The sequence below is a fragment of the Chrysochloris asiatica genome, unplaced genomic scaffold (assembly GCF_000296735.1).
Source record: "Chrysochloris asiatica unplaced genomic scaffold, ChrAsi1.0 scaffold00146, whole genome shotgun sequence".
NCBI classification, from domain to species: domain Eukaryota; kingdom Metazoa; phylum Chordata; class Mammalia; order Afrosoricida; family Chrysochloridae; genus Chrysochloris; species Chrysochloris asiatica.
The window spans coordinates 549,481-567,197 of record NW_006408664.1 but is presented as its reverse complement, the minus strand read 5'-3'; the positions used below and the strand labels follow the sequence as shown (position 1 = coordinate 567,197).

At 42.2% G+C, this 17,717-nt stretch overlaps 1 protein-coding gene across 1 annotated transcript in view; it reads right to left on the bottom strand.

Moving 5' to 3' along the window:
* The window catches only part of MDN1 (MDN1, midasin homolog (yeast)), a 204,842-nt gene that overhangs the window by 26,385 nt on the left and 160,740 nt on the right, over window positions 1-17,717 (bottom strand). The window contains exons 74-88 of the mRNA XM_006870613.1: window positions 17,358-17,520; window positions 15,074-15,220; window positions 13,084-13,210; window positions 12,037-12,142; window positions 11,380-11,495; window positions 9,979-10,461; window positions 9,457-9,683; window positions 8,621-8,776; window positions 8,273-8,433; window positions 7,486-7,647; window positions 6,373-6,514; window positions 6,029-6,166; window positions 5,259-5,434; window positions 4,596-4,748; window positions 3,500-3,647 (exon numbers count right to left, since the gene is read on the bottom strand). Coding sequence (XP_006870675.1) covers window positions 3,500-3,647; window positions 4,596-4,748; window positions 5,259-5,434; window positions 6,029-6,166; window positions 6,373-6,514; window positions 7,486-7,647; window positions 8,273-8,433; window positions 8,621-8,776; window positions 9,457-9,683; window positions 9,979-10,461; window positions 11,380-11,495; window positions 12,037-12,142; window positions 13,084-13,210; window positions 15,074-15,220; window positions 17,358-17,520 — 2,605 coding nt within the window. The remainder of the gene's footprint in view (window positions 1-3,499; window positions 3,648-4,595; window positions 4,749-5,258; window positions 5,435-6,028; window positions 6,167-6,372; window positions 6,515-7,485; window positions 7,648-8,272; window positions 8,434-8,620; window positions 8,777-9,456; window positions 9,684-9,978; window positions 10,462-11,379; window positions 11,496-12,036; window positions 12,143-13,083; window positions 13,211-15,073; window positions 15,221-17,357; window positions 17,521-17,717) is intronic.

Genomic DNA, 17,717 nt, shown 5'->3' with positions numbered 1-17,717 from the left:
TGGATGAACCTTGAGGACATTATGTTGAGTGAAATTAGTCAGTCACAAAAGGAGAAATACTGCATAGGACTAAGAAAAAGGACTTACTGTAAAGGACTACGAAAAAGAACCCATACTAAAGGAGGGGATTCTTTGCTGCTACTGGGATGTAGGGGGTGGGGTGAGGGCAGGGAGGGGAAGGTGGAGCACACACTAGGGAACAGACACAGGATAGTTTGGGTGCTAGGGAGGGGGGCAATATACAAGAAAAGGGAGGATAATGGAAGAACAAAGTGGATGGGAGAACAGTTAGGCAGGTTTGCATGGGCTAAGTGGGACTGAGGTAAATAATGATATATGCACAACCTTGAAACAACAGGGCTCTGAGATATAGGACTTGAAACATGGTTGGAATGGGGAAAAGGGGGAAAATAATGTTAAGATGCTTGGCTGTCTTTTGAATCTTAGTTTCCCTTGTATGTTGTTGTTGTTAAGTGCCGTGGAATCAGTTCCGACTCATAGCGACCCTGTACAGGGTTTCCGAGGCTGTAAATCTTTACAGGAGCAGAAAGCCTCATCTTTCTCCCGCGGAACCACTGGTAGTTTCAAACTGCTGACCTTGGGGTTCACAGCCCAATTCGTAACCACTACGCTACCAGAGCTCCTTTCCCTTGTATACCAAGTTTCTATTTTATAATGGTATACAAGGGAACCACTATAAAATAGAAACTTGAGGGGGAGAGAAAGGAACAGTCAGAAATATCACCATAGAAAGTTTCTAAGTCCATCTTCTGCCTATAACTGATTGGAATGAATACCTAAAATGGGGCTACAACGTGCCCAGTGAAGGAAGCTTCCTGTGGAGCCTCTGAATTACATAAAACCATAGGTGGAATCCTGAACAGCATCCAGAATCTTCAGAGATGGGAAATTCCCACTTGAAAGGACAAGCAGACCAGCCTGGAGTGGCTAGAAGAACAAAAGATACTTCTTGAAAGAAAGACTGACAGGAAAAATACAAAACAATATAGGCACACCGACTGATAGCTACAAGAACAAGCTAGTTCCTCGCTCAGGAGATACCAAGGCAAGTGGTCAGGTCCACTCAGAGCAAACCCCCTTCCAAGACGAAGACTCAATGGGAATACACGCTTTGATTGGTGATCATGTTCGTCATCCATAAGGGGAAGTAAGGGAAAAACAGCATGAAGCTGCGAGCTAAGCGTTACAACATTCAATAGCTTCTTGTGAAGTTGGGTAGAGACCTGGTTGGCCAGCACCGTTGCAAGACCTGGGGATTCTTGGGCCCAGAGTCAGTGATATGGCCACAGAGGACTAGAGTGGAGAAAAGCGTACAGCTGATAAGAAGAAAGGGCATATGCACAAGAACACCCAGACTTACAGATAATACCCACTTGACCTGGCTTCAATGACTGGATGATCAGAGCTCAACTAGAAGAAAGACTAGGAAAAAAAGAGTAATCTGATACAATTTGATGAACTTGACCTACACCTGTGTATGCAGTAGCTCAAATGAGGGAACAAATCTTTACAGCAAGGATCATTCCCACCCTCTCCATACACAGAGTAGACAGAGATGGGCAACTTGGACATTGACTACCCAAAATGGGGGGCTACAAAGGCAAGAAGTGACTGGCTTACACGCTTTCAAGAGGGAACCTAGATCCAGGGTATGGAAGAAGGTAGAATCTCCACTGAGTAGTATTCAATCTGTCTAGGCAGGGCTGATGAAAGGAGATGTGGATAGGTCTCTTGTGATACAAAGTGAATAATTGTTATCAGGACTGATTGTGAGGGTTGGAAATGTAGAGGTAGACATTTTGTAGCAAGGAGGGGAGTGACTGACTTTGCAGTCTAAGAGCAGAGGTGCCTGGGACCATCAAGGGAGAAGAGCGGAGAGTGGGACCCTACCCAGAAGCAGTGATACCAGAGATGGAGGCAGAGACAATGATGTGGAGAGATGAAGCAGCTGGGGGCTATAGACCCAGAGAGGGAGAGGGGCTGTATGCTCATGACCCTGGGGGGCAGGCTTGCAGGGTATACCTTTTGGTTGGTTGATGATGCATGGAGGGGATTGTAACCACGGCAATGAAATAATATACGATAGGATGAATATAAAACTAATGTTCTCCCATGTAAACTACCACATAATTCACAATAAAACATTAAAAATAAAAATCAAAAGGGCAACATATAGTTGAGAAGGGATTGGAAGGTAGGTGGAATGGAAACGGGAACCACAGGGAGGAAGCAGGATAACTGTTTGTTGTATAGAGGGAATTACAATCACTGAGATGAAACAAAGTGTATGGTTTGTTGAAAGTACAACTGATGATTTTGTCTGATTCATTAAAAAAAAAATTTTTTTTTAAAGGAAAAAATTCAAGGAAGGGAAAACTTGAATCAAACCATTAAATGAATGGCTCTGTTTAAATAGTATCTATAAACAAACTTATTTTTAATTACTAAATAACTCAAATATGGAATTAAAAAATAATAAGATATGATACTCATATATCCACTTCCTAAATTTTCCAGATGCTAACATTTTACCAAGTTTGTACAAAATTTCTGTCACTGTTCTTAAGACATGGCTCCAGATGCAGCTACCTGGATGCTGGATGCCTTCCCCTCCTCCACTGCCTACCTCCTCAGAGATCACACAACCTCCAGTTGTATCCTGTTTTTTTGTGTGTTTTTTCCCTTATATTAAATTTTAAGGAGCTCTGGTCGCGTAGTGATTATAAATTGGGCTGCTAACTTCAAGGTCAGCAGTTTGAAGCTACCAGCTGTTCTGTGGGAGAAAGATGAGGCTTTCCATTCCCATAAAGATTTACAGCTTTGGAAACCCTGTATAGGGTTGCTATGGGTCGGAACAGACTCGATGGCATACACCCACCACCGCCACACTAAATTTTAATGTAAATCTTATTTATTTATACCCACCCACCCAAGTGGTGTTTTGTTTTGAATTTTTTTAAAGAGCTTTTCTAAATGTGTAACTTAGATTCACTGAGTTAAATAGAGTTAGCTCAAACCTTACTTTGGTCAACCACCATGAATGTAGGTCTTCTATTACAGGGGCACCGTCTACAAAATGCTTCTAACTAATACTAGGTGGCACTCCCTAGGCATCACTTGGCTAAAGGATGGGTGACAGAACCCTAAGCTTACTGTCAGCCATGATTCTCTTGGGATTACTCCATTCCATTGCCTGTTATAAAAGCTGCCGCCATGGGCCCTGTATAAGGTCTGGGATACACAGACTGCACTGTGCTCACACCAGCCCCTGACATGAGGTGTATGTGTGATGAGACAGGCACTCAGCAGTCCTAGATACAGGGAAGAAAACAACAGTTGTGAGAGATACCCGTAGATTCATGAGCTTGCAGCCTATGCCGACTAAAAATAAGAATCTATTTTCTTAATTGGAATGAGTTGACTTGGCGTGATTTACAACATGGCCATGACACCTGAGCTAGCTCTCTGAAACATGCACCTTCTCCATCTTCATTGGCGGTATCCTCGTCATCATTCTTGTCTTCACTATCCAGGTTCAAGTCCTCTGGGAGGTCCAAGGCCTCAGGTTCTGGCAGTGTTTCCTGATTGCCATGATAAGGGTCCACCTCATTTTCATCATATTCTCTCTTTGGGGAAAGGGAGAAAATAGGGAAAAAAAAACCCAAAACTTTAAAAAAAAAAAACAGAAGTAGCATTCAAATACTTAGCTCTGAGTAATTATGTTGTGCTGAGTAAATACAACATCTCTTCTCTAAATTACCAGCACACATTATTATTTTAGTAGTTTTTGAACTTTCATATTTAAATTTCAAATTTTACTTTCTGTGGAGATTCTCCAATAAGAGGTACTGTACTACTTCATCTAAAAAAAGACACAGAAGCATAAGAGACTTACATATAGAAAAGGATATCAAGTTTCAATTCCAAACTAGAACATGAGTCAAAACAACATAAATACACTCCATAATATCCTATAGTAAGATCTTTTATGTCTTGTTAAGGACCTTTATTATACATTCCTTTATGAGGCAACACAGTAAAAATCAATGAATAGGGGGTGGTACGTGGGAATGTAACTGGGGTCCTGGGAGAAACAAATATATGACTAGTGATTTTCTGATGATGTCAACACCCACAATCCAGGCAAACACCATTTTCAGGAATATCAAGAAAACATTTTGTGAAATTTGTAAGAGACTGCTATATGCCTGGTCTAAGTATGTCATGTTGTTGTTAAGTGCCATCGAGTCGGTTCTGACCCATAGTGACACTGTATAGGGTTTCCAAGGAGCAGCTGGTGAGCTTAAGCCACCGACCTTGCAGTTCAAATGACTTTGCAGTCTGACGCATTAGCCCACAGCACCACACCAGGACTCCAAATATGTCATAAGTGGTACCATTTTCAAGCTCTCAGAGCCTTGATATGAAATGAAAACAGGAGAAGGCACAGTTTCCACTCAAAGAGATTGAAGCAGCCCTCCCATGCGGCCCAGCTCCCTGAGACAACCAGGAGCCAACCATTGCAGCAGCTCAGCCTTGAGCCGGGGAGCAGATTAGTTTCAAATCCTCATTACCTCATCTATTTGTTCATTAATTTTGTCTTGGCCTGGCCCACTATCATCAGCTACTGCTTCTTCCTTTTCTTCCTTTTTATCTGGCTGGTTTTTATCTTTGTTTGAATTCCCAGCATCCAAATTATCATCTTTGGCAACAAGTTCCGGATCTTCCTAAATATCAGAGGAAGAAATGACACAAAATCATCATACTTAATCAGAATAAACTACTTTTGCATGGCTAGGCTCTGCCTAATGTAGCTCTCAGACACATATCATTTCTGCTTTTGTGATCTAGTCTTTTTGATCTATCCATGGCTTAGAGAGAAAAGTCTGGGTCTGCCCAGATGGCAGCAGTAATGGCAGTTATGTGAAGAATGGCTGCTGCAGGCTTACAACCAGTCCTGCACTCCCCTTTGCTGGGAGCTGGAGAAGTTTAGCAGCCAATAACAGAATCAGCTCTTCTCAACTTCACTCTTCTACTGCACATGGAATGACCCAAGTCAGACTACTCTTTTAGCTATGAATACACAGGAGAGACAGTGAAAAGTATAAAAAGTATACGAGGAAAAAAATGACCCAAAAAAGGAGTAAATTACTTATCAACAGATGTGGCAGGTGAAGATTACCTCTTCGCAGCCTGGAACCTGGAATGCGGGGCAGAAGTGGGGACTCTTTAATTACCTCATCCATTCCTGGTCCTGTTTCTTCAGTTTTACTGTCTTCTTCCTCCTCATTTTCCTCCTCATCGTCATCACCCCAAAGCCTCTCGTCTAGTTTATCAGCTTCTTCACCATTGAGCTCACCCATCTGTTTGTCCAGGTCTCCATCCTCACTGTCTGACTTCTCAGCATCCTCTTCTGAAAGGAGCAGACGCTGAGCTTTCGTTAGGCGGTTCTCCAAGCCCAATGTGATGTTGGAGAGGCTTGGACCCACTCCCTCCAAACACCCTGTCTGGGGTTCTTGTCTGCCCTGATGCTATAGAATAAGCACTGAACCAAAAGTTTGGTTTAAATTGCAAGGTCAGTGGTTCAAACCTACCAGTAGCTCCTGGGAAACCCTCTACAGGGTCACTGAAGTTGGGACTGACTTGATAGCACTGAACAACCACCACCTAACTAGAACAATTTGCTTTTCAGTTAGAGCCCAACTCCTAGCTCCCCTACTAAGCCACTGCGCCTAGCATCTGAGGCAGCCGAAACATGGGAAATATCTGGGTGTACGCACAGGAAAAGAATTCTTAAGACAAACTATAGACCTTTGCCTCATTGAATATGGAGGTGGTTTATGCATATGGTGACTGTGGTTTTGCAGCTATGTAGTTATAACCAACTTGTCCCCAAAAGATTATAGTACGCTCCTTATTGGGAACATTTAATACAAGACTTCCTGAATAAAACAATTTTTCAAAACCAAAAATGAAGTAACAGATAAAAATGTGTTAAATCTCAAACCTTGTTCTTCAAGTTCCCCATCATGCATTTTCCCATCAAAGTCTTCTGACATCTCAATGGCATTATCCTCGCCCTTAATATCAGATTTTGAATCTGGATCCTCTTTATCCTTTTCTTGACCTTTCTGAAATGTATCTTCTGCCTATATCAGAAAGCATAAATGAACACTCTAACTTTACTAATGTATATGCCTCATTTTCATTCTGCTGTGCATAAGGTCGCTGTGAGTCAGTACCGACTCGATGGCACCTAACAACAACAACATGCCTCATTTAAAGATTAAAAGAAAGTGAAAGGGCATTTAGGTTCTGTACACTGTATATACATTTCATACACATAAAAACGTACCTGTTCTTCATTTTCTATCTTGTCACTCACATCCTTCATGCCCTCGCCTTCTCCAATTCCACCTCCTTCATAGTCATGGAACTCGGTTGCTCCCTCTCCAGCTGAATCGTCCATAAATTCTTTGGGCAAGCAAAATCCCTTCAAAAATGGAGTGAGCAATTAGGCACAAAAGCAATATGAAGAGGGATTACCTTTTTTTATGTCCTATCACAGGAAAAAAGAAGATTTAAATAAACGTGTAACTCTTTTTCTAGCTGACTCTCTTAAATCTGATGGAAGCACAGACCTTTGACATCCTTTCCTCTTCAGTAAAAAAAAAGACATTTGCTTCCAAGCTTGACATAAGATATAACCTGTGGGGTTTTGAAGTGGCGAGGTCTCTGGCATGTGGTAAGGTTATCTGTCACTTTGCCAAGACAAAAATTTTAATGAAGTAAAAGCAAGTCTATTTAGAAGCAAGCCATTGAGTGAGTGTAGAACCTCCCTTTACCCAAAAGGAATTTTGTCCTTTTTAATTCACTTCTCAATTAATGCTCTTGAGAACAGATCATGTAACCAACCCCCAAGGTACACAAATTGAAACAGGTTCTGGTGGTGGTGGTGTGCCTTGGAGGTGGTCCAGACTCATGGTTACCCTGTATCGTTTCCAAGGCTATGAATCTTTACGGGAGTAGAAAGCCTCATCTTTCTCCCAAGGAGTGACTGGTAGAGTCAAACTGCTAACCTCGTGGTTAGCAGCAGCCCAACTGGTAACCCATGATGCTACCATAGCTCCTTGAAACAGCTACTAGAAGTAGAAAACTTCATTTGTATTTTAAAAGCTGAAGAAAACGTTGTATAATCTTCCCCAAATAAAATCATGTTAGTTTTCATTATTAAAAGTATCTAAAACAACACTGCCCTCCCCCAATTCTTGATGTAAACCAGGGAACTCAGTGGTGTCTTCAACTTCCAAAGCTCCACTGGGAACATGCTTAGTCAATGGGCATTAGACAAAACCCAAGAGATGGAGAGAGCAAATCACTTCCTGCTCTTTTGTGAAGGTTCAAAACAGAAACTCAATCACACCAAAACACTGAGTACAGAATATCCAAGTGAAAAGTCCTTACCTTCTGGGCAAGCTCCGTAAAGACCTGGGTAAGCACAGAGAGCAGCTTCGCGGTGCTACGGTGAGTTGCCAAAGACATGGTCAGGAAGAAGAGGATGAGATCCGAGTACCTGGAGAGCATGGGCACCAGGCGCACCAACAAGCAGCAGGCCTGGCTGAAGACCTGGAGGCAAAACAGGACCTCAAAGCCCGCTCACACTGCTGAACGGGTAGGGGGTTTCCTTCTGGAATGAGGCAGTGGTGGCAGCCACACAGCACTGTGACAGTGTACTAAATGTCATACAAAAGGCCACAAGCATAAAACCCTGCTCACTAAGATTTCTTCCTTGTTCACAAAAACCTTCACAAAAGTGCACTTTATAGGTCTCAGTCATGGACATCTCTTCTAGTTAACAAGGGTTTTTGTTTGTTTGCTTAAGTAAAATGTTTACAGGTAAAAGCAATATACAGAATAAAATACAAAGAACTACTGAACAAGGCCCTTCCTTGGGCTTATCATGGAGATGCAGACTTCTTGCAGGGCTCATTGTGCATGGATGCTGTCTATATTCACTACCTGGGGCCAGTGTCTAGGGTAAGTTTCTAGAATTTTAGTTACTGTGCATTTTACAATTACAACTTAAACTAGCCAACTCTGATTTTCAAAGCTTATCACTGGTGTTTTCATGAACAAACAATTCAAATTCTTAGTGATTTTGGCACAGGCCTGCTTTGGGACCCATCTATGTAGAGGAAGGTGAAGCCCACACTGGACAGGAAGAAGCTTGTCAAGAATGGAGGTTAGTTACCATGTGCTTTGCTGCTGTGCCGTCCTCACCGTATGACTTCAACCTCTCCAGCAGCTCTGAGATGGCGGAGATTATCTTCTGCACATGCAACCTGCCCACATCCGCCCAGAAGTCATCCTCTAAGAGTTGTGACAGATGTCCTGATTGCAGTCTCTCAAAGGCTGATGTCTCTATAATTCATGAAGAAAGAACGTCATCAAAACAAACCGAAAATAAACTCTTTCATCTACATTCATGCACAGCCATCCAGTTCCAACATTTCTCTTTAAGTATTTAGCCACAGAATTAAATCTTTGAAGAAAATAACTATCAATTATGGAACTAAAGTTTGCCTCATTTCAGACATACCATCATCTTCCTGTGATCTTGTTAGTTCCATGTTCCCCTCTGCTTTTTTGCTGTTTCTTTCTGCTAAATTCTGAATGGCACAGAGCATGGCACGGATGGCAATTTCCACTTGCTCTGAAAAATCTTCTACAAATCCTTCATCCAACATTTGGTTTCCTAGAAAGTAAAATGATGCAAAAAAAAAAATCACACAAGATACAAGAGTCATATGCTTCAGTGCCTGTGAAAATCAATAACAATCTTTTTATGTTGTTGTTAAATGCCTCTGACTCAGTTCTGACTCATAGCGACCCTTCATAAGGTTTCCAAGGAGCAGCTGGTGGGTTTGAATCACCGACCTTGTGGTTAGCAGTCCAGTGCTTATCCTACATTGCCATACCAGGACTCCAATCCTCAGTTAAGGAGCTTCACTTGTTATTTTAACTTATTAAGTACCATGGGTGATACACTATGTCGAATTATATTGGATACAAAGATAAAATGAAATGTATTCCTTGCCTAGACGAGTTTAAAGTTTTGTTAACAACAATTTTGCTACCAAAATGCCAAAGACATGAAAATAACAGTTAAGGTGGTGTGTATCCAATTTAGCCCTGACTCTGCACTCTATGAGAAGACGGCCTGTGATGCCTCCCGGCAGCTGGCCCCCAAAACATGCAACATGACGACAGCAGAAGGCATGCTATTCAAACAAGTAAAGCAAAAATGTGAAGAGCTGTTGGTTCCCATCACACCTCAAGAAACAATGTTTCTTGAGGACAATACAGACTTAAAATCTCTAAGATACCATACTTCTAGGTCAGCCTTGTGCTCCTTTACTGAATAATCGTCCTTACCTCTGTGACTACTTGGAGTGAGGAGATGCGTCTTCCAGACCGTGAAGTCAGCTGTTGCTCTATTGATTTCCCCTCTTAAATATTCTAGGCTCTCAACTAATGCCATTTTGGGGTCCATTTGCTCAACCTCCATCCCTGGAAGAATGAACAAGGACACTAGGCCTTGCAAATGAGCTGACACCTGGGACAGGCAACTCAGCCCGGAGGAACACACTTCAAAATCTTTCCTGCAACAACAAAAATGCCACAGTGTTGAAAGGAAGAGACCACAGGGGAAAAAAAAAAAAAAAGGAGTGTGGGCAGGGGGGACAAAGCTCTCTCTACAATAGCACCTAAAATGTACACAAAAAAAAACCCACTTAATTGATGATCCATAGCTAGAGATAAGGCACTGAGTAATACACTGGAGCCCAGTGAATAACAGAGGACTGAACCCTAATTCTTTCCACAATCTTATTCTATTACTAAACTCTGACCAAGCATTCAAGCATTCATAGGAGGAATGAAGGACCACACACTCACCAAGAATGAAAAAGTGTCTCACAAGACTGCTGTCTAATTTTGTCGATGTCCACTTTCACTGTCTTAATGGTTTTTAACATCTCTGTTAATCTTGCAGTTGACTGTTGCCAAAGTGGGTCTTGTTTCCGCATCCGGCAACCAGAAGGCAGCTGATTTCCAGGCATTGGGGACGGGTAGGTGAGATCCGATGGGAGGAGGTCTGGCACTGCTCTGGAGAGCAGGCCCTTGCTAAGTTCTTGTCCTTCTGCGTTGGGAGAAGGTTGACCCTGCGCCTGGGCACTGTCATGGCCGGGTGCGGGCTGTGCCCTGGGGCAGCACTGGAGGAGCCAGGAGAGCTGTTCGAGCAGGATCTGGCTCTGCATGGCCAGGTGCTGCAGCCTCTCCGTCCACTGCTGCACACCATCCTGAGGAGGGAAGGCCATGGGGTAGACCAGCGGCCCCGTCAATCTGCTGTGGATCTCCTGTACACAGCTGAGGAGGTTCCTGTGAGAAAGACGCATGGACAAACACACAGAAATTCCTCACGCCATGTCATATTTTAGAGTTAATTAGTTTGTGTATTTCTGAGCCAAGGACGTTTTCCCTATTCAAGGGAGGATGCACCAGATAGTTAAGAAGCCTTTTTAAATGCCTCCCAAAACTGGTAAAAACACCTGTCAATCTTTCAGCAAAGATTCACTGCTTCTCACCTAAGACCTAGCACAAAACTCATATCCAACACACATTTATACCTTTGCAGTGATTTTAATCATTATTTTTTTAAAAAAAGAACTAATTAATGTACTGCTATGATAAACCCTAAGAACAGAGAAGATGATAGCTGAAGTCAAAGTAATTACATTCTGGAAGTACTACATATCTCTCAGCCAAGAATCCATTCATCAGATGATGATATGCCTCCTTAACTGTCTTCATTTTTTAAATATCAGTTTCCACTGAGGGGCATTATGTATGGCTCAGCAAAATTGCCACTTTGTGATCCAAAAAGCTTAACAAACAGAAATAGACTTAAATCTCATCTACGCCACAGACTGGGACGCTCTGATGTCACCCACACACCACATTTAGCAGCCCATACAGACTCTTAGCAATAATTGTTCTCATTCCAGATACAGGTATGGGTTCAGCCAAGACAACTGACTGTTTTACTGTCTTACACAGCCCTGAATTGATTCATACCAGAATAAAGAACACATGCCTATCACTGCAAGCTTTTCTCAAAGAATACTCACCAAAAACAAGGAAAAAAGCCAACAGAAACCTATTGCCCAAACACCACCTACACCTTTTGGGGGCCTCAAATGTCACCTCATAGATTTCTTGCATCCTGTACAGCAACTCTGAGTTGACCTACACAATTCTTTCTAGTTCATGCCACCAACCCCATCAGTTGGTGAGTACCTGAGGATGATCCACTGCTCAGTCAGTGTGGTCAGGGACCGTCGCTGTCGGATAAGCATCTTCATCAAATGGGCTGAGAACCCTTTGCACCTCTCAACATTGCCCAAGCCCATCTCCTGGAATCAAGGAGAGGAGAAGCATGATGAAGGGGCTTCCAGAAAACACCACCCACAAAGGCACACGAGAGCTGTTTTGTGGTATACTCTCCAGGGGCAGAGTCCCTTGTTCATGGGAGCTTCATGTGTGCTGCACCTAGCAATAACAGACTTGTCTTTTTAAGTAGTTATCAATTTATACTGTCAGAGATCACTGGTATTCCATGAACAGAAATTACGTATAACCACCAAAACATGATACTTCTGGTCTTCTTCAATTTATAGGAAAAAGATTTGCAGATGGCATTTCCTCATTGGAAGTTTTTTCTTCCACAATTTTTCACACATTATATGGTCCTGCTGGCAAGTGTGTGTAAGATAATTCAATTTAAGATAAGCTGTGCTCTGACTCAGCACAAAATCACATTCACTTACAGTTTAAGTTTACTAGTGTTCTGCAAACAGCAGTTCTTATCAGTAGTGTGCTATTATCACCTGACAGACTCTGAGAATCCTGCACTGGGATAAACTGAGCAACAGTTCAGAGGTTATGGCATTCTACCTTGACAGGGGTTGTTAGGGCTGCATTAAGTCTGACATGCCGTGCAAGAGATCGATAAAAATACTTCTGGCACCCATCCCACGAAGATGATATTTCTGTGAGCAGCCTGGAAAAGAAATCAGCAGATTTACTTAATTCAAACCAGCTTCCCACCCACACTAGTGAAGATTCAAAGATAGGTATATATGACCATGACCCAAAGCCAAGAGAGAGTCAGAATAGATTTATTTATCTGAGGACTCAGTCAGGCATTCAGTGATCCTTTATACAGAGAATGTATTGTATGTGTAGCACTGTAAGTACAGTGAAGAAAGAAACTGTAACACCAAAATGGTTTCTTTCATAACAATATTGGCAATGAGCTAGGGATCATAAATTCTGGTGCCTATAGGGCCAGGCAGATAGCACACATGATTAAGGACAGCCAACCACAAAATGCTAAATGGTAATGAGTGACATTTGACCTCAACTGGGAGAACCATGAAAAGGTTGTTGATGTCTACAGTGTTGTCAGGGGGCGCCACTACTCAGCTAGGGCCTATGGTTGACCACAAGGAATGAGAGCCCACTTGGCCAAATTTTCCAAAAAGTAAAAATTCACAATGTTTATGGAATATTTTCCTTTAATAATGTTGAATCAAATTTAGATTTAAAATACTAAAAGGAACAATTAAAACAAAAAAGCACAGACACAAACATCAGCTGTTCTTAGCTCATACAAACCATCATACAGAATCTCTTCTGTGGATATTAAGAAACGGTTTCTGCATGCTCAAATGCAAAAGACTGTACTGACATAACGATTGTAGATGAACAGCAAGGAATGCAGCTGTTCTTTCAGTCTCATCTGCACAGTCGAGGTACATGAGTAGGCCTCAGGGAAACCAAAGGGAAAAAATGAAGGATGAAGGAAAAGGAAAGGGAAGAAGAATACAATTGACACTGAATGAATAGTCACCCTGTGCCAAATCCTAAACCAGGCACGTTTTGATTAATAAGTATGTGGAGGTTTACATGACATGCTCCATGTATAATGGAAACACAAACCTAGAATCAGCCTCTTGTGTGTTGTTCACTAGAGACAATGCGCTCCGGAGATCTAATGGATGAAGATGAAGCATCTCTTGGGGGGTTTTCAAACGAGCCCAGGCAAGACCTTTGCGATATGACAAACCTACAAAATAAACAGCATTAGTTTAAGGAAGGGAGCCCTGGTAGCATGCTGGGTAAGCACTTGGCTGCTAACCTATACGCTGGCAATTGGGAACCATAGAAGGAATGTGGCAGTCTGCTCCATAAAGATCACAGCCTTGGGAACCCTATGTGTCAATTCTACTCTGTTCTGTAGGGTAGCTTTGAGTCAGATTCCACCCCTAGCATTGGGTTTTGTTTTGCTTTTTTTTTTTTTTAAGTTTAAAGAAAGGAGACTTCTGGCTAGAAAGGGATGTCCTCCACCTTACGCTCTTACACTCTTGGGAGTCCTGATGTGGCACTATGGGATTAATGCCTGGACTGCAAAGTTGACTTGAACCGCAGGGTTAGCAGTTCAAGCTCATCTATTGCTCCTTGGAAACCCTACACAGAGTTGCTATGGATCAGAACTGACTCGATAACATGTCACAACAACATCACAACAACCTTATGCTCTTGCCACTCAAGGTAAAGTCCTCCGAACAGCATCCCTAGGCAGACTCTGGCCCTACCCACACCAAAGGAAACAGACTCTGTACCTACACTTTAATAAGATTCCCAGGTGACTGATATGCTCCTAAAATCTGAGAAATACTGCTTTCTAGGCTACATCATGAATTGGGTGATATAAAGCATATAGTGATGAAAATAAAAATGTGGATTCTGAAAAAGCAAACAACAAAGCCAGGAAGCTATGTGGTAATAATAAACAGCTTATCGTGTGATTTACACACGCTTGACTAGAACTCTTAGAATGGCATTTCAAAACCTTGCCTGCCTTTTAGACAATGGATGTTGTTACTACAGGCACGAGCAACCAAAGACAACATAGATAAAGTGCACTTCATCAAAATTAACTTCTGTGTATCAAAGAGCCTGCAGAATGGTAGGAAATATTTGGAAACCATTTATCTAATAAAGGTTTAAAATCCAAAATATATAAAGAACTCCAACAACTCAACAGCACAAAGACAAAAACCCAATCAAAAAATGGGCACAGGACTTGAATAGATATTTCACCAAAGATAAAGGAATGACCAGTAAGCACAAGAAAAGTTTCTCAACTTCAAGGAAATGCAAAATAAAAACCAAGAAATAACAAGTGTCTGTCGGTATGGGGATAAATCGGAATCCTCCAGCAGTGCTGATGGAAATGTAAAACATTCAACTGTTGGGCAAGACTGTAGTGTGGCAGTTCCTCAAAAAGTAACATCTAGAATTACCTTATGACCAAGCCTTTCCATTCCTGGTTCTAAATCCAAAAGATATAAAAGTAGGAACTCAAACAGATACTGTACAACAATGTTTGTTGCAGTACTATTCACAACAGCCAAAAGGTACAAACAACCCAAATGTCCATCAAGAGATGAATGGATAAATCATAGGTAGTTTCCATATAATGGAAGATTATTCCATAAAAAGAAATGAAGTTCTGGTATATGATATGACACAGGTGAACTCTGAAAACATTTTGCTAAATGAAATAAATCAGATGCAGTTATATAATACAGTTTATGATTCCAGTTACATAATATGCCCAAAAGAGGCAAACACATAGAAACCAAGGTTTACAAGTGGTTATCACTTATAAAGGCGGGTAGGAGGGGAAGTGAGGAGTTACTGTTTAAGGGGTACTGAGTTACTGTTATGAGTGATGTAAAAAATTTACAAGATATAGCAGTGATAGTCACATAACATGGTCTATGTATTTAATGCTGCTGAACTGTGTCTGTAAGAATGGGTGAAATGGCAAATGTTTAAGTATATCATACATAATTTACCACAATAAAACTTTTGAACAACCAACAAACCCTGCCTGCCACTTTGTTTTCAAGCAAGGTCTTACCAGTGTTTGCAAGGTGTTTGAAGAGCTCTGATAAAGCCCGCTGCTTCTGCATGAGAATGTGCTTAGCTTCTGAACGCTGCTTCTCCTTCTCAGCTGATGGCTCCACCTTTAAGTTCTGTAGTTCATTCACAGAGGAAATTATTCTACCTATAGGAGAAACACATGAGCCCTGGTGATACTGTGGGATAAGCACTGGGCTGGTAACTGCACAGTTGACGGTTCAAACCCACCAGCTGCTCCTCAGAAGATGAGGCTGCCTGCTCCCATACAGAATGACAGCCTTAGAAACCCTTCAGAATTGGAATCGGCTTGATGGCAGTGGGTTTGGTTTTGGTTTTCTGGGGGAAACATGAGAAAATGCCAGGTCCAAACCCACTAGCTGATCCTTGGAAATCCTATATAGAGTCACTCTGAGTAGGAACCTACTTTATGGCACTTAGCCACAACGATGTCCCAAACTGGGGACCTTTGAGAACAAGCATCTTGTGCCATTGATCTTTCCTCTCAGGGCACCTCACACAGTTTCTGGGCATTTGGTAAAGTCATAATGTTTAAACTCAAAGACTGTGATCTATGGAAATAAAACACCTGGAATTCCAGATCTTGTAACAATAAACTATGCCCCACCCCCCTGAAAAGTGTGTGTTCTTTACTGTTCCTTAATCAAGCAAAAAAGAATTTATTAAGTACCAACAATGTATCTTGCATTATACTATGAATTGCTGCTTTAAATTACCTGAGCTAAATTTCTGGTAAATATGTATGAGCTCCCAGTACTTTGGTGGTGGTGGTGGTTGTTAAGTGCCATCGAGTCAGTTCCAACTCATAGCAACCCTGTATAGGGTTTGAGGAGCAGTTGGAGGGTTTGAACTGCAGACCTTGGTGGTTCACAGTCCAGTGCTGATCCTACAGTGTCATACCAGGAGAAGGTATTAGTCTTCACAACAACTCTCAAAGCACTTACCTGTAGTTCCATTTTACAGACTGTAAAGTTTAGTCACTCTCTAAAGACCTTTCACAGCTCAAGAGTGGATGAGCCAGGACTTGAACCTTGCCCCACATGTCATGATGCCTAGCTGAATACACACGGGGCCTAGAGAACAAGGCAGCACCCAAGCAGCACCTTACACTGACCCAATGGGAGAACAAGAGAAGGGACCAGCTCTGTATCCTACAGAGCCTTTCCAGAAGACATTCATTCAGCCTCACCATCGGGCTCAGATGGACAGGTCATTTTGAGGAATCATCAAGTTGCTGCTCTAACTAGCTTCCCTAAAAGAGGACCAGCCTCCCTGTGATACCATGCTCACTGTGGGGACAGAAAGCGGAGGCAAGGGCGCAAACGACCTATTAGATTTTAGATTCCCTTCCCCAGCTGTTGTTCCGTTACACTACGGCGCAGATCTAGGCTCTCATGTTTCCTGAGCAAGATGAGACAGGTTAGCAAGATGACAGCCAAGGAGGTGAAATTGCTACACCTGTCCCAAGTAAAAGAAGCCGGAAGAGGTCTGTGAGTGAAACTTCCTTCCCTATTCACTCAAGGTAGACAACCTTCTGAGAAATGGGACCACTTAGAGACTCTGAGAAATTTCTCTGCCTCTTTACCCATGTCCCCAAACAATATCAGCACAGACAGGTCTGTTATAGAAAATGGTATCACTAGTTTACGTGACAGACAAAATAACGACAATTTGTGTGGTCTCAGTTGTCTCCAGCATTTGGGCTCTACCCATTTCTAACCCACTTGTTTTTATTTAATTAACTACTCAACATCCTTCAGGACAGGGCATAGGGAACACATTCTGTCGGGAGCCAGCACTGGTGCCATCTAATGGTGAAGGTTGAGATGGCCCTCATGCTCTTATGACTGGCCTGAAGACAAGTTTCACCTGGTTAAGGTGATGTCAGCGATCTGAGACTTATTGTTCATTGTAACTAGGACAATCCTGGGAAAAGGGAACTTAAATTGAGCTAAAATCGTGTGATTCTGTGTTGTTATAACAATGCTTATACTTATGTAATCAGATCCTGGTTGGTATCCTGGTGGGTAATCATATCCTTGTTACTATAGAAAACATTGTAACTAGGCAGAATAACTATGACCTAATGCTAAAAGTCCTATATAAACCACTTGCTACAATAAACTATGTCACTGGCCATCAGCCTGTTGATCCTTATCTGATTAATTAATCCTCTCCTTCGAGTAACCCAGTGGTCTGAGCCGGTCTCAGACCCCGATAACATTCTCACCCTCTGGGCCCTTGACCTGGCTGTTGGCACCTACCTGTGAACTGATCGAGGCCCTCCACTAGGTGTGGCAGAGGGCTCTCCTTCATGAATGTCAGGCATATCTTCCTCATTCGTTTCACGAGCTTCGGCAAGCGACTCAGAAGTTCCCCCTCCAGGGGAGAAGAGGTAATACCCTGACACTGTCCTGGAATCGTGGCCTATGAGACAGAATACATGTTAATCTCACTGCTAAGAATGACTCCTTCCTTTATCACCATCTCTGAAGTCTTCTGAGAACAAATGTAGTGTTACTAAAATTAAAACAGGCATGTACCAGGGATATTTAGAAAACTGTATTGCTGTTCCACATGAGGCCACAGTAGTAGGGCAACTCTCCCAGCCCCAAGTCCTGGAT